Raw genomic sequence first — 17,435 nt, 5'->3', positions numbered from 1 at the left:
TGATTACATATCAGGTTAGTAATTTGTAGCCCGGGATAAGTTTAGCTTTTAAGGTTTGGGAAAGGTATTCAGACCCTGAAAAAAGCGCGAGTGCTTGGTTGGTATTATAAGTGCGAATGTTTTCCTTCTTAGTGTACATACTTTCGGACCCCAGTCACTACTCGTTCTGATTTTCCCGTTTTGTAGTCCAAATCCGACGGAATACATGCCAATAATGAACAGAACATTCCACCCACATTGACAACAGCCGTTGAACATATTTTGTCTCAGATTGACGTCCTGACACAGGTAAGTGAATTACTCTTCAACGTTTCCCCTTTTTCCCCTTGATTTCTAGCTTTTGATCCAGGAACACAATCGTCTGGAGCGAACTGGATCGATAGTCTTTTGTTTTATTTGTTGTTAAACATTAGGCTAACCATGGACAGCTTTTCCAGGTTGTGTTTTGATCTTAGGCTGTCAGCTCTAATCTCCTAAATAGATGTGTTGTTTATTGTAGACTTTCCCTAATTAGCACAAAAGGTTTTGCCAATACCTTGGGCTTGGAATTTTACCGAATGAAATCTCAAGGGTGTGGTCTTAGTTCCATCTGTCCTACGTCTTGGGATCGACCAGCTGACTCATTAATTCAGCACTCACACAGTCAAACTCAGCCAGCAGCAGCTCAGTTTCATTTCACGACTATATATTGTGGTGTCTCGGTTTCACTTGTTTATCTTTTCTTAGCCGTTGTCCAACTTTCAGTGTAGTAATCTCGAAGTGGACGAGCGTTTTGTGACCTTGCGAACCTGCGGGTAACTCAGTTGCATTTACTGTTCATGGTTGCCCTATCAGGTTTATAGGTGTGAGAAATTCCATTCAGGATAACTGCATCTTCACTTTCTCTAAACTAAGCTTTTCAAAAGTTAAATGTGATTTACATTCTCTGATGAATGTGTACTTCCTTTCCAGACAGTCTCCTTACTGGAGCAGCGTCTCACTCTTCTGGAAGGACGAGTCCGTGAGGAGAACAGAGCGTCCTAGGGACAATAATCCAACACCGTAAATGGTTTTCATTCAGCCAGCCCCACGCACATTATTTTTCAAACGGGCACTGTCCAGCCTTGGTTACAAAGGTGCATCCTATTATGCAGCTTTTCTCCCGGTTTTCAAATATTGTTTGACCACAACGGAATCGACACCTCTGATTTCAGGGCTGGAATCTCATCTCTCTCATCCATGCTCTTGTCTTATATGTTTCGTCTAGTGGCTCAATGTTTGAACCTGAATTTGCTCCGGTTATACCTTCCAATTTACTAAATCATTTGAGCGCATAATTTGACACTATAAATAGTTCTGGGACGAACTGGTAATGTTGATGTCATTTTTATCATTGGCTGGCGTAAACTCACAGCTAGATCTCTAGGCGGCAACCTCAAATAATTCTTGCATATCTTGTTAATGCTATCCATTGGTTACCGCACACGAAGACGTGAGAAAGAATGGCATACAGAGACATGACAAGTGTTTACAGCAGGCATTCACCGCCAGATTCCTGTGGGTTTTTTGGCATCTTGAGGATTTAATTTCTGTGGGGTGCACAGGATTTTTTCTTCGGGAACAATTTTTTTCTCAGAGAGGACATGGACCCAGTTAGTTGTAGAAAAGCGTAGCAAAAAGACTACGTCTATAAGGCTAAATGGAGTCTCTGGACAACTCAGACCAACGCACCGGTGGTTTATAAGTTACTCAGAACCGGTGCAAGCTTCTGGATAAATTCCAGCTCAGTCCCTTGAATTGTCTTTACTGAGTGGAATTAAATTTACATTTCAAAGAACACCATTCAGCTCGAGTTCTTCCTCTCCAAAGCTGATCTCGTTTCAGGCAGTAGCAGTTCTGTTATAGTTAGCTATCTTGTATTATTCTCGCATCACTCTTTTGTTTTAATGAGTTACCCTCTGATTTTAGGTGGACATTTGTCAATTTCTGGCATCCGACGGTAAGCAGAAGGCGCACTAATAAAGAGGGAAAGGATAGGATTTAGTAGATTAGAGCCTAGCTTTATTGTGGAAAGCGATATAGACCAATGTGCCTATACCTGAACATCATGTCAGAGTATGAGATCACTAGTTGGACCGCTGCAGTGAATTTTACTCAGCATGATCCCAGCTCGCGAAGCAAGCGTTAACTGGACATTTCATCCAGGAATGATATGTCACCACTGAGGTCGGCTACCTGTCATGTCTCGGATAGCTGTCAACCAAATGCAGTGAAAAAGAAAGAGCCCGTGTCATAAAGTGGCGATTATCCCACAATGCCTGAATGTGTCCACCTTCATTTCATGTTGCCTCACCGCCAGCAACAACTTCGAACGGCAACCGTTTTTCTTGGTGGACGATGTCTCCGCGTGTGTATTACGCCTCAAGCACCCATATTACCGCCCTAGCCGTTTTAATCCGTTTGCAGGTATGTACGTACGCACCGTTTCATCGCGAACAAGCTGGGTTCAGATGATGACGATGCTCGGAGAATTAAGAGCGAATCCAAGTGCATCTTTTTTCCGTCCGTTTGCGTAGGAATAGGTGAACAAGGCTTGTAAAACCTCTGCAGTGGGCCTAAACCCAAGACGCAAACCGATTCGCTGACATTTGTGGAATAAATCTCGGATAATCCGCAAGATTTCTTTTTTTTTTCATCACCACCAGATATCGATTTTGAAATACATCACCTCTGTGTATAGAGGAGGTTACATATGAATGGAGACCCTGACGAGGGTACTTTTAACAACGAGACCAAAGGAGTGAGAAACCCCAAACGACGTTACTAGACGTTTTTCAACTCACCTCATGTACTATGGGCGAGATGGCCCAAGTGGTTAGAGCGCGAATTTACTGACCGGAAGGGCCGTGGTTCGAATCCGACCTCCGCCACTCGACTTCCCCTGTCTAGGCTTGGGCAACCTGACAGTATCCCAGCCCTCGTGCTTCCTTCGGGTGGCATGGCAGCTAGGCACCGAAAGGGTGCTACAGCTGAAGGCTTTCTTTTCTTTTCATGTACCAACCAGTTTGCTTTGACGTGCACCTCCGGACTAGTGGCACTTCTCCGCTCAGGCATTGAGGAGATCAGGTGGGCCGCGCCAAAAATATCCATTTCCAAATATCAAGAAACATTCGTTCTAGAACCAACCCAACCTGCAATGTTAAGTGAGCCTTTAAACTTTGATAACCATAAACAAGCACAATTTCGGCAGCATACACCGTGGGCGCACAGGGCAAGAGAAATGGTGCCTTGCAAAACTTTTGTGTGGTTCGAATCCGGGGATGATGTTCGGTCACTCGTGAATTTTTTTCGATCGACAAATAAGTAATCTACAAGCTCTTCCAAACACAGTCGGTTGCTTTGCTCAGCAAGAAACAGTAAAAACAGACCTCGATTGCCTGCGTGATTTTTCTCATCTATGTTGACATTGGATTCCCTTCCACCCGAATCGGGGATCCCAGTATGGAGGGTAACAGTGAAGTTAACTGACAGTGATATTTTAGATAATGTTCAAGCCATACTGATGGAAGGAGGAGAGCGTGCTTCATACACCATTACACACCTTTCCCCTGCAAAGTTCGTGCGCATCCCACCGATGCTCCATTTGCCTCCGTTATGTCGGCCTCAGCAGCTGGTCTATTCAGCACCTCTTAGGGTGTTTCGTGCCATTTCCGAAGCTGGGTACTTTCTACTCTTTCCTGTCCTCGACCGTCCTGGATTATGTAAACGTCCCCTCGACAGCCGGTAACGATAAACGGGCTGTGCTACCGACTACCCAACTTCAACGGCTCCAGTCTAATCCTTCCAGGATTCTGATGATCCTTCCATTTGACCTTCGCGCCTGTGGGGAGTAGTGATGACTTCCTACCTGCTGTTTTCTGTGTAGTCCTCTCCCGAACGGTTCTCCTCGTATCTCCTAGGTTGTCGGCCACAACCCAACTTCCTGCCCAATCGGAAGGCGTGGACGTCGACCGCACACTAATATGATGGGGGACTTGTCTGTAGTTGACTGGATCGACGCACGATGTGCTAACAACATCGGAGAGTTCAATTCCTAGTTATCTCCGTTGGCCGCCAGCACTCCTTAATCGTTTGGTTCGGCCCTTTGTTTGCGGGTGATAGGGTGTCGTCTATAGCCGCTTGATGTCCAGCTTCTGCAAGCAAGCTTCCCCAAGCTCTTCACTCTCAAAGCACGACCCTTGATCCGTAGGATCATTTTCGGTACCTGTGGTTTGGCCACTATGTGCGTGACCACCCCACTGATCGTCATCGCTGCCGCCTCGACCCACCGCGATAAGTGTGCTGTCAATATCCCTATATATTAGTTTCCACTGGTTGTCACCTGACCTCAACAGATCATACGTCGCTTATCTCTGATACAGGGATAGGTTCCATGGGTCGAGTTGCCCCTGTTGTTTCCCGTTCACCAGTTGCCACCACTTACAGGCCACCACACAATCCAATAACTCTTCCCTCGCTTGTAGGCCACCTGACGAGATAAATCGTGTGTCTTGGTGTACTCTTTGTGTGCCATCTCATGGCATTCGATGGTCAGCTTCCGTCCCAGGGCGCGAGCTTTCCGCCAGGATCTCTGATGGTCCTAATCCACTCAAGGGTTTTGTGATCGGTTTCGACGTGAAATCTTTGTCCTAGTAAGGATGACCTCCAATTATTCAGGACACAGGCGATCACTAAACATTCTCTCTCTATGGTTGAGCACTTCTCAGCTTGAATCAGGACACGACGGGCATATTCGATGACCCCATTTCCCTGATTTAGGACTGCGCTGATACCGCGATCATTAGCGTCCGTTGCAACAGAAAACATCTCCCCGACCCTGGACAGTTTGGGTATTAATTGCTGTTCCAGCATCTGCGAGTTGAACGTTCAAAGGCCTCATGCGCTTCTCTTATCTATTCGAACTTCCGCTTTTGACACAGCAAGTCGTAGAATGGAGCATCAACCGGGTTGAAATCCTTGACAAACCGACTGTAGTATGCTGCTCGTCCGAGAAACTGTCATAGGGACCGTTTTAAATTGAAGACTGTATAATCCTGAATCTTTACTAGTTCTTCTAGCAGTGGACTAATCTCTCTGGGACTCAATTTATGCCTGAGCAGTCTCACCGAGTTTCGAGCAAGGTGTGTCTTGGCTTCATTTACCCGCAGGCCAACCAAAATAGCTTTCAAGTGAACTTAATGCTCTGGTTCCGAATTACCGTACGCAAAAATATTGTCTCCGTACACGACAACATTCCGTTGTCTCCTCATTGGCATCAAGCGCCGGAATGTTAATGTTACCCCCGACAAACCAAACGGCGCCCGCCTAAATTGATATTAGGAGTCCCCAAACATGAACGCCGTTTTCTCCCGGTTCTCCAACTTGATAGGTAGTTGCCAGTATCCGGAGCGCGAGTTGAAGACCGTGAAATATCGGGAATGCTGGAGCAAATCGAAATTCTCCGCAAGCGGAGGGACAGGTAAAACCCGATTTACGGTCAGTTCATTGAACTGCCGGAAATCCACGCAAAATTGGTATTTTCCGTTCGCCTTCTTCACAACCACAATCTCTCGTGGCAGTGTTTGGGTAACCTCCAAGCTTGACAGAGTCATATTTTGTCACCATTATTCCCCCCTTCAAGTCCACCACGGATTCTGCGCCCTTGAGAAAATCTGCTCGCAAAATTATACGCTCTATGTATGGGCTGATCAGGAACTCGTGCTTCACCGACCTGTTGCCAAGGCGCATTGAGTGCATTGATAATCCGTCAATTTTCAGTCGATATCCATCCACCGCCTTGATGGCTAGTGCACACGGTTTGCATTCAGCTTCGTTCCCTCTGCCCCAGTGACACCACTTCCCCTATTTCAGTTAGCCATATCTCCCTGTTCCCGTCTATTTCGATAACGGCCTGTATCGTAGCCTGTGTCACAGCACTAATCGCAACCCACCCGGAAAAAGAGGAATAATCGATAGCGTTATTATCAACAGGTGGTCGGTTACTGTTATACTGATTCTTCCAGTGAATAGTATGCCATAGTTGTAGTATTGGCTTGTTCGAGCGTGCCTCCGCGATTCCGTCTTCATGACAGCGGGCTGTTCCGCTAGTCAGTCCACTTTGGTCTGCAGGTTATCCACTTGTGAATTATCCCTATTCTGTGACAGCAACGTGGCCAGTAGTGCATCGGCCGATTCCCATGCCACTTGTACGAGCTCTTTCACACTCAACTGGTCATTTGGTCAGAGAGCAACTGCTGGCGCGACACTCCGTCCAGTCCGCTCAAGGCATGACCCAAGGGGTGCTGCAGGTTGGCGAACACCGTCGGGTCGCATCCTGGTCGCCTTGGACAACCTCATAGCCCTTTGACGGTCAGCCGGTATGTTGAACCCTGCTGCAAGAGATTTCTTCGCGGCGGCCCACTCAATCTTCCCAGGACCCCTTCTGGCCACATCCTGGGCCGCCTTCGTCCGGTCCCTGAGGCGGGTCTTTGGTGCCTTCAAATTACCCTGGCCAATCTCTAGTCCAGCCGTCTCTGCAACATCCTCGAAGTCCTCCAGAAAAGTCCGCACATCTTCATCCTCAAAATTTTGTGGCCACGGGACCTTCCATATTCTGGTCACGGCACCAAATGAAAGGAGGAAAGTCCTTCGCTGCGAATCCATTTGATTGCAAAGACGAACTGAGCGGTTACAAGGTACTAGACACGAAAGTAAATATCTCATATGCACATGGTTTTCAAAGACAACATTCCCATGGGTCCTATTGAAGTTTCCTGGATATTCATCGTCTATTACACAACAGTAAAAGAATACTGCAAAGCTGTTCCACAATTTCCGTAATGAACTTCACATTCCATCCATACGCTACTCGCGTGCTTCATCAGTAATATTCACCGTTTCACTTGTAGGGGTTCGGCTGGTAGTAAGAGATAAACAAGTGACCGTTCTGTCCCTAAGTACTACCGTGAAGCATCAATGTTCTCGTCTGTTGTTTCTGTCATTGATGGTGATGTTCTTTCTCTCAGAGTATTGGTTAATGTGCTATTCGGCATCCAGCCGCTTCGACCCAAAAGTTTTCAATGACTCATTGGCTACCGAAAGGCAGTCAGGCCGCAGAACCAAGCAGTTTGTGCTGATAAGGTCAACTACATTAATTTCATGTGAAAACAACGCATGAATGGAAGGGCAACGAATGAGAAAAATAGCTATCTTGGTTAATTAGATACTCTGATTATTCGATGAATTGTGGACCTAGGTTTTCGGCGGTAGGTCAAAGTTCGTTCACTGATTCAGTAATGAACTGCATACCGAAGTACATGAATCGCCTTGGATGATTTATTTCCACTACACACTGAACGCTCTCAGTACCGACTTTTTCAACCCTTTTGGAACTAGGTTCTTCAGCCTAGGAATTCCGACGAGACCACCGCAGCAGTTTATATCCATGAACTTACGGTCAGTAGGCGAGGAAACAATGGATGCACGTTAAACCCAATGGCTCGAAAGTGGCATTACAGTTGCCAAACCGAGGTAGCTGACCATGCATAGCTGCGTCGAAAGTGCCCCGAAACATGCGAATAGTAGTCACACATATGTGGAAATACATGACAGATGGACGCTCGTTAGTTCAGCAGTAACATTCTTCTGCCTGAACACTGGCCTAGGCAACAATGCCCAAACTCATCGGGTTGGTGCCACCACAGTAGCTATATAAATTCCCAACCCAATGTATTCATTATGTTCGGGCGGACAACTCGAACACGGGTTTTGCATGGGCCAAATGCCATAAGCTCTGGTGGACTCACTTAGTCTAAGGTCACTAGTCCCGCAATGACGGTCGTCGACCGCAACCTAAAATCGTAGGGGTTATGACACGGTAAAGAGGTTGGATCTGCCCTACACTGAGACAGCCAGCTCATCATTGAAGAATCAGCATTCTGTCTCGCTAATTACTCTATAACATTCCCGGTGTTCCGCTGACCAACTATTTTCTGCATGGCTTGTGGCCTCCTTGCTGGAGTGGCCATGTCGATCGGATTCGGATGGGTGGGGTTAGTAATTAATTGAAACAACGGGACTCTGGTCTACTACAGCAACCATACAACGGTGACCGTGTCTCACAGCAGTGGATGTAGGCTCTGAGACACTCTCGCAGCCAGGAACCGAAGTCTCTCATCCGATATCTTGAATGTTAAGCCGCCCCTTGTATGCCACAGAAATGGAGACTGGTGTCATTATGGACAGCATTTCATAGTTCCCTGGACTGATGGACCGTATTTGCTCAGAACCGTGCATCCAGTCATGCCAGCTTGTCTTGTGTAGTGTTAATACCTGGAGGGTCATTCAAATAGCCAGTAAACAACAGCAATGATTGAACTAGGGAAGACTGCTGATCAACAAATACCGGGATAAAACCCTGTGGAACACCGCTAGTTACAACAGCCCAGGAAGAAATCCTACTTGTCACACCCTATGGCGGCCACCAATAAGAGACCACTAAATCAAGTCAGACGTGTCTGCTTTCCACCTGTAGGTAGTAAGTTTGATACAAGTCAACGTGACTCACAGAGTCTGGAGTCTACTTGCTTCTTTTGGAACACAGTTCCTCTGACTTTCATTAGGTTAACTAACTTTGGCTTGACTCGGCGAAACACGTGTTGAACTTTTGAGTATGAAACCACCTTTTATTTTGGTAATAGTCTTATTTCCACAGGGGCTCACCTCTTAGGCAACGTACAAAACTGGTTGCTTTTTGTGGGCCTATTCTGACCCAAAGAGGTATCCAACATTCTTATTACAGTTAATGTTGTGTGTTTACCTACCTTCTCTGGAACAGCTTTTCAGTTTGTCAGAAGATCTGTATAGTTTCGTGATCTATGATAGGTGCGTTGGTACATCCATTCCCGACAGCCATAAGTTAACCCTGAATAAGTGTAAAATGCTCCATTCTTGAAGGACAAGATCCGAATCACTACGCCTGGCACAGGTGTTGTCTGACCATTAAGTATCTTCCCGAAATTACCGTGCAGTCACCTTTGTTACTTCTACGTTAAGGTTGCCCATCCACTGACTACTAAAGATTAGTCCACAGGAATAATAGTCTGTATTTCAAAACAATGTATTCAATGTTCGGTGTTTAGTAACTGGATGAAAATTGACCTTTAAGATTGGAGTATCAAAAGATGGTTAGGTGCATAGGGCCCTACTTGTGTCTGATGCGTGCACTCGCTACGATCATCGGGGTCATCATTATTACCATTAGAGACAGCAGTATCACTGTTACCACTGATGCTTTATGCCACACACAAAGTTTATTCCATTATCTTTAACAACTTACTGTGAAAAATGAAGAAGTTGACGAGGAAAGGAGCCGGCGCTAACCTACAGCAAGAATTCTTGGGGTTCTACATCTCCAAAATCCAACTGGACAGTCTGAAACAGAGCTGACAGTGACGTTGGTTAGCAGCTAAACACAATGAAAGGCGGACTGCACCAACGACACCCCAAATTTTCTGAAAAGCTTACACCACCAACCTAGTAACAGTCAATTATCGTGCTACCTGGTTAGCCTCGGACAAGACCAACTGTAGGATGAAGAGTTATGATGGTAGGGCCGAATCTAACTCACAGTAGAGCTCATCCTCGACCACTATCGCCAATGGGCTATCGGTTATGATCAACCATTAGGTTGGTTTATTCTCTGCTTGTTTCCTGTAAAAGCTCTTAGTTTGCACTACTGACCTAAAAGTCAAAGCTTTATTCGACTTGTCGTAATAAAGTCTGTTGAATCACTGTGCTCACTTCTATTTCTGTCTCCGGTTTTCCTTGATGAGTCTAATTCCAAAGGAATAACAGCACCAATCAGAGCGCGCAGGGCTAAACAAATTCTCAAGGTTGCCATCTTCACAATCAGTTCTGGTAATCATCCGGTATGTGCTCATTGGTACGATTTGTTAGGCAGATCAGAACACGGAGTTGTACATGTTATACTCTCTTTGAGAATAGTGTATGTTACAGCGAATAAACTGGACTACGTGATTGCATTTCAGGCGCAGAATGTAAGCCTAAGCTTTTTCAAAGCGCTTATGTTCATCTTTTGTTGCGGAATCACAACTGTTCCTATGGCAACATCTAACTAAACTGTCTAAGCGTATCGTGTGTTTTGAAACGCTGTTGTTTTATGCTTGATCGATAATTTTCCATCATCTCTTCCACTTCGGTCTCGAACATGCGGAACATGAGTATCTCGATGGATGCGTTGTCTTCGACCAAGAAGAACGCCTTGGCCCTCGACCCATCCGGTGGGAAAGCAATATCCAGTTGTGTCCTAGTGATCTGGAATCCTTGTTTTCGAAAGTCCTTAATCCCTTTTTTCTTTAGTTCTGTCGGTGCGTGCATTTCAAGTTCCTCCAGGCGTTCCACTATATATGCCTCAAACTTACTTCTTTGAGCGTCGAACTCAATTAGGAAGGCCTCAATAATGAAAGCCAGCACGACGTTTAACACTAACAGAACACAGCTCCAGTGAATAAGCAAGAAAAATAGGCGAGTCCAGCGAGAGGTCACCATGACCAGGCCATCTGTAAATACATGCCAGTTATTCCCAACCACCAGAGCCAGTAATAAAACATATGACTCCGTGATGCTGTTGAAATTGAACAGACAGTAATGCCATGACACGAATTCCGTGTCGAGCAGCTTCTTGTTTTCACAATCAGTATTCACTGTGTAGTTATGTCCTTCCGGTGGTCTATAAAGAAAGGCGAACATTTCCATTGCAAAACAGGCGTAGATGTAGAACAAAATAAGCAGCATCGTGGTGTATGCGGCCAAGGATGGTAGTATAGTCAGGATACAGTTTATGACCACTTTGAAATTGGGTATGGCACTGAATACTTTCAGCAGACGAAGCAGTCGCAGCAAAAGTAGCAATTGAGTTACTCCGGCTGGAATATGAACACCCACATTGACCAAAATCAACTGCAACAGCTGCCCAATCATTGCACCCATTACCACCAGACAATCGAAGATATTCCATCCGTCACTGAAGAAACGCACTCCACCACAAGCAAGGTAGTTCATTATCAACTCGAGGAAAAAAATTATAGTGAAGAACCACTCAACGACATCCTGAATCGATTCATAGCCGCGACACATGACCGCTGTCAGGCCATTGGCAACGACTAGACTGATGAAAAAGGACCTCACCACTCGATGTTCGGCAAAGCGTTTGAACCGTTGAAACGGAGGTGACATAAAAAGATAGTAGAATTTTGGTAGATAAGTTTGAAAGTATTCACGACTCAGTTCCACTTCAAACAGCTTCACCTGCATGTATTCCGACAGCCGACCAAATTCGTTTATATTCAGGTAACCGGATCGACTTTTATTAAGCACATGAAATATCACTCGCATTGAATCTTCACTTCTCCTTGGTTTAACAATGTGCATTAGACGTAGAAATGTCTTTTGGCTCACTCCTGGATCACCAGTTGGTGTTGGAGTGGCAATGTGGTAGAAAGCCTCATCAAGTTTTCGTTTTCGTTTGGCCACAGTTTTCACAACGAATTCACCCAAATGAGCTTTGTAGGAGTTGTATACGGAAGCTGTGAGAATACCCATAAACAACCAGTTACATACGGTGCATACAAAAACATATACTGATATGTATATCCTACTATATTCGTAAGCCGGAATGATCACGTCTGGTGAATTAGCAGTCGTTGTGAGTACGTATAAATCCCAGTAAGCTTCGGGGAAATCGTAAAAATACGGTTTTCCGTTAGGATACGTCACACCAGTTCCGGAGATTGTCGTCAGAGCAACAATAGCGGCAAACGCCACCGTGCACATGAAGAGGCCGAATACGGGAAACACGTCTATAGCGGTACTACGTAAGCTGGAAAATGCCGCACGGAGACGACGATTTTCCGGAAATGTGAGCAATAATATGGGTCTAAGAAAGCGAGACCACCGAATAGCAAACGGAATCTTAAGTTGTTGACATATAATAAAGATAATGGCATCAAGACTCATTAGTACCAGTATTGATATGGTCATTTTGGATGACAGATTATCACGAAGGCCTCCTTTTTCTGACATGCTGTAAATGAGAAACCAGCGATAGTAGAAGTAAGCCTCACAAATAAAATTGATTATCAATGGAACGTAGTACGGCAAGGGCTTCCCATTGACCAAGATTGACGCTGGGTACTCCAGAATAATAGTAAACAGGTTCACCAGAGTAAAGAAGTAGTATAATGCCACGCCGAATTTTCGATAAAACAACTCATACTTCTTCACAGACTCCAGATCCCGCTTGTAATCAATTTCCAGACGTGAAACACAAGCATCTCGCATCAATGTTGAACCCAAAACAAACCTCCTAGCCTTTCCGGTCACTTCTTCCTCTGGTTCCATTTTTTAGCAGGGGAAGATAAAACATACCATATTTCGCAGTCGTTTGGGAGCACCGTTCCGAGTGCCGTGCATGAGGTTCGGCGTTCAAATGAACCAGTGGATCAATAAATGCGTGAATCAGACCGCTAGATAGTCCAGACATCCCCACGTGACATCAATGTCTTTCAAAAGCCAAGTAGATTAGAATGGCATAAAAATAGGGCGCGAGAGATCCTCCGTGGCTTAGCTAGTTCTAAAAGACCCTGGCGCACATCCATTTTAGCACACATAGCAGTGGGTTGAACATTCTTTTGAAAGTTCCCTGATCGTCCCCTATAAGTGATAGTACCGAATAACTGCCTTCGTCCGATAGCGCCGCATAGTGTTTCGGTTCTTTTTGTTTAGTGGGGTAGGCCCACAATATGCCTCAGCCGATCTTTACTAGATATTATTTTATCGTCTTGCCGCTTAACTGGAATTTTTTCGCTAGATTTTTCGTCAGTGTTTCTACGGCAGTTCACAAACCGTTCATGATCTTCCAAGCACTAAGTTTATGGTGACAGGTTTACATCCTCTCCTTCAATTCTGATATTCAGGCACATATCTTTCAATGCCAACCGGCCCAAGGTCAATGACTTTTACTGTATAGATACTTTTAATTCCATTAGAAGCCGTTGATGAGTTGATTACAACAATATTGATCCTTCTAAATTTCCTACACCTGGTTAGCAAAAATGCAGTGCGAGTCTTACAAAACGATTCTGTTGAGATATGTACATGATTTTAATTTCTGTTGGTTGTAAGTAGAACCAGATGCATACAGTGAGGCTCCGGAAGAGCCAAAACACCATCAGTCACCGTCAATTCAGTCATTACTAGGCTATCGTATTGGCACCGAATCACCTGCTGTTTCGGCAGCTAGCGTAACCTGCGCTTTTTGACCCAATTATAGCGATGGCAAACTTCGGTATCAGGGTTTATGAGGCCAGTGTAATAGCCGTACTGTTCCCGCACCCGTATGGTAATTTGAGTCTCCATTCCACCAACAGCATGGCGACAGATGTTGATTCAGCGCACAGCCTGATGAATAAAAAACAAGGGGCAGTATCAACAGTTACCGACCCTATCTCAAACCCATTCTGAAGAACGGACTTTCGGCACCCACCATCCCATGACTCATTGACCCGGTTTGCTTCTAAATTTGTGGCTCATTGTCCACCGAGTTCGTTGTTCGAAATATATGGCGTAATTTATTTACCATCAAGAAGTAACCACAAATATAACTGGCCGATGTTTTCAAACTCACACGTTTGTTAAATTCATTAGTGAATCGTGGATGTATTGCGTGCAGCCTCACCCCCTTCGAACCAGTCAATCGTTTCTCTACTTTTGTGTCGTTTGGGCCACGATTTCGAGGCCGTACGTCCTGAGAACTCAGGTCACTTGCCCATAGCCATACCCCAGTGATCGGCTGCCTATCATTTCACATTAATGAGGGAGAAACTGAGGGTAATACATGAAGCGGTTGCTTTTGACTCCGCCTCAGCACTCATGTGTGCATAAGTTTCCGTGAATTAGGCAGAACACCTCATTTCACCGATCCTTGATTCAAACGCACATCAGTCTATCCGAAACTATGGCAGTTTTGCTGCGGAGACTCGTTACGTTCATCCCAACTGCCTTGCTCCTTTTTGTCAGATTCCTTTTCAAATTCTTTAGATATTAGCCTCTGATTCTTTCGCCATAAGGCAATGCAGCGCTTCATTCTAATGCAGAAAAAATCGTTACAAACTGTAATATTGTTCAGTCTCACATCACTCTCGTTTTGAACAGTCGTCCTCCTGTCCTGGCGCAATTATTCATGTGAATCCACACCAAAGGGGGGGAAGCACTGGACTCGAGTTTCGCTCTTGTTAGAGCTCATCAGCAGTGCATATCCAATGGCCGTGCCGGGGTTTGAACTCCGGACACTTGACATGCTGTTCAAAACGAGAGTGATGTGAGACTGAACAATAAACCTCCCGCAAAAAACCATCACATGCATAAACTGTAATATCTAAAGTGAATCCTTATTGAAAATTACCGGACACGGATGCATGTGTCAAAAGTTAAATAAATGGGTGTAGAAGCACCCCACTATACAAGCCACTAAAGGACACTCGGTGAAGTTTACGAGGTTGGGTGACCTAAACAGGTACGCATCTAAACACTAGGGACGGCAGTAATTTACATCCATCCTTCATTCGCTCGGTATTTACCCCGATTGTGTCTTCATTTCAGTGAGACTGAGGTTGATTGTCTTTGCTGTAGGTTGCTGTAGGTTGACTCTAATGTCCAATGTACCGGAAGTGATAGGACGATCAGAAATATGGAATAAGATGACATCATAGTAATTGTCCACATGGAAGTTGACATCGCCACCACAGAATAATACACCAGGAACACCACCAAAACCATCGTCAGCAACCATAAGTTTGGCGTACTCGTGTTTCTCCGAAAATTTATGAGCCGCAATCAAGTTTACACTTTGTGTGATTGAGCTGGAGACCGGCGGATTTACGCAACTCAGTAACGCCAACAAAAAAATTAAATTTTGGTCACTGCCGTGTGAACGCTTCCATTAACATTAACATCACCCACATTGCCAAAGTTGGTGCTAAGATGACTGTGTGAAAAAATCAGGGACAGCCGATATCACGTACAAAAATTGAGGTTCAAATCGATAGCCTCTTTCAGCTACTGAAGTACCTCAAGTAGTTCATCGTTATTGTCTGACATTTTGACATCCGTGGCGTTTCTTAGGTGCTTCAAAAAGAGGGTTTCTCGTTCCAGCGGGTTCTGAGGAGTATTTGATACGCACTTCATCGGGTATTTACGGAAATGGTTCTCAGACCAGTTGGTTTTGCACCAATCAAAAGTCGGCACGCGACGAATCACACCTCAACGCAACGCAAACAGCAACCGGTACGCCAGTTGCGTCACTCGGTAAATAATAAAGAAGCGCTGAAAATCGACAAAAAAAACGTAAATATGCTGATCGACATCCACAATTTATTCAGGCAAGGTATACACAAGTGTTCTGTGCAGAGAGGAAGTTCCTTCCAGAAAATTTGCTCAATACACTGCGGAGATAACACGTTCGCGCTACCGTGAAACCCACTTTTAACCAAGCAATAACCACGAATAATCGCAGTTCAAGTCAAAATTAAAAAGATTAAAATCCTTTTTTGTGGAATTTCGGGTGTAGATCTAAGAAAAATGTATTTTTTTTCTGCCAAGGCTTTTAGCATGTGTGCGACATATCGATTTGTCTTGAAAGCTTTCCTAGCCCAATGTCTACCGCTGAGTCATCATGTCCTTCGCGGTTTTTCGCTTGCAACGTTCGGTAACTCAACTTCGGCTGATATTGAAAACTTTGGACGTATTCTGTCCGAATGCTCACGAACAACTAGGTGGAAACTTGGCTCATTTTTCTCATGATGAAATCACCTTGGCTAATTGCCAAATTGGATCGTGGGGATTTTTGGTGCACTCAGCGTCAACCTCCAGTAACTCTCCTTGAATTGTAATTGACCTGTCGCATATCCAGTAGCATGACCTTACTGTTTGTGGTAGCAACTACATGCCAAAGGAAGGAATGACCTTCGTCAGTTCACTCAATAACACCTAAATTTTTCGAATAAAAGAGTGGTTGACACAGTTTTCACCAGCAGCTATCTGAAGCCGTGTCTTGAGATTATCTAGCTTTCTTCTCTATTGTATCTTCCATCACCAAATTGAATAAAAAGTTGGTGTCCATTTCAGGAACCACTTGTGTACTAAGCTTTTGCAGAGCTCCCTATAAATATCCGCGTGCCACAAACCTGAGAATGTGGCAAACATATAATAGTGATAAACTTATGGAGCATTACCTGCTGAGCAAGCATTTTAGGGAGAACAGGCCAATCAACTGAGTCAAGTGAGCCCTGTAAATCCAGGAATACCAAAACTTTGGGTCGCCTATAGACATGTCATTGTTGTGACACCCGTTGAAGAGTAAAAATTTCACAAAGGAAACTTATACCAGAACGATACTGCGTTTTTACTCTCGAGGTATTACTCCACGGGTCACAATAAGGCGGTGAATGAAAAGTGAAATCCATAGTCCAGCTGTGATGGGATTGAAAGTTGCTCCTGTATGATTAACCCATTCACCCACTTTCTCTTTCACGGGTGTTATTGCCCATCATCCCCAGTCATCTCTGACGGTCCTTTTCCAAAGCTGAGGTAAATAGATCAGAAGAACGCTGAGTGAGTAAAACATCACCTTCCTGGAAAAATGCGGTGGTGAGTCATCCGAACCGGGAGCTCGGTAGCACTCAATAGCTCATACGATTTCACTAATCTCCTTGGCCGCAGAAGATTCCAGGTTTAACCTTCAGGATTATACTGAAGCTCGAAAGTCCGACAGAACGGCAGAAGATGACCTGTTGTTCAAAGTGCTCGACCCAGTGTTCGAGGCGGTTGCATCAGTTGGCTCCTTGATAAGGTCTGTCACAGACGGCTTTCGAGAACTGGCCGTGCGTATCAACCGAAATAATCCTTTGGTATTCTTCAGCTATCCGATTTCCTTGGCCTCCTATGTCCACCAGGTTGTGCGATTGGCGCGCATGCTGTTTTACTGGCGATTATTCTGTCTGATTTCCAATCCTTGAGTGGAGCTGGCAGTGCCCTACCACGAGCGAAACTTCCGACATTGTAAAAAGATATGGAGGTCTCGCTCGAGTGCGAATGGACATCTTTTGGTAGTGCGGAAGATTGTTCTGTTAAGGTAAGTTAGAAATCTACAGGCCACCCCTATGCCACTTCTACGCAACTCTCTAAAAAGCGGAGAGAAAACTTCGGACGAGTGTGTAGCCAGAACCCATACCAAACCCTTCACATTCGGCGGTAGCAGCCTGTGGATCGACAGAGGTGCACACGCGAAGCGAGTGGATAGTGATGATGCAATTAGCCTAACCACTGTGTGGCATCTTGGA

At 45.0% G+C, this 17,435-nt stretch overlaps 2 protein-coding genes across 2 annotated transcripts in view; one reads left to right on the top strand and one right to left on the bottom strand.

The window, feature by feature from the left end:
* Positions 1 to 3,346, top strand: part of T265_05745 (hypothetical protein) — a gene marked incomplete at both ends in the record, with an annotated part of 33,362 nt that extends 30,016 nt beyond the window's left edge. Inside the window, 2 exons of the mRNA XM_009170825.1 lie at positions 187 to 288; positions 2,807 to 3,346. Of these exons, the coding sequence (XP_009169089.1) occupies positions 187 to 288; positions 2,807 to 3,346 (642 nt within the window). The remainder of the gene's footprint in view (positions 1 to 186; positions 289 to 2,806) is intronic.
* A 6,803-nt stretch (positions 3,347 to 10,149) lies between these two features.
* Positions 10,150 to 12,438, bottom strand: T265_05744 (hypothetical protein; the record flags this gene model as incomplete). The annotated part of the gene is made up of 1 exon (XM_009170824.1): positions 10,150 to 12,438. One exon carries the CDS (start codon positions 12,436 to 12,438, stop codon positions 10,150 to 10,152), a length of 2,289 nt encoding a protein of 762 aa, XP_009169088.1.
* Positions 12,439 to 17,435: the final 4,997 nt, after the last annotated feature.

The sequence above is a fragment of the Opisthorchis viverrini genome (genome assembly GCF_000715545.1).
Source record: "Opisthorchis viverrini unplaced genomic scaffold opera_v5_106, whole genome shotgun sequence".
NCBI classification, from domain to species: domain Eukaryota; kingdom Metazoa; phylum Platyhelminthes; class Trematoda; order Opisthorchiida; family Opisthorchiidae; genus Opisthorchis; species Opisthorchis viverrini.
The sequence above is the reverse complement of the archived record's forward strand: the minus strand, read 5'-3'. Positions and strand labels throughout refer to the sequence as shown.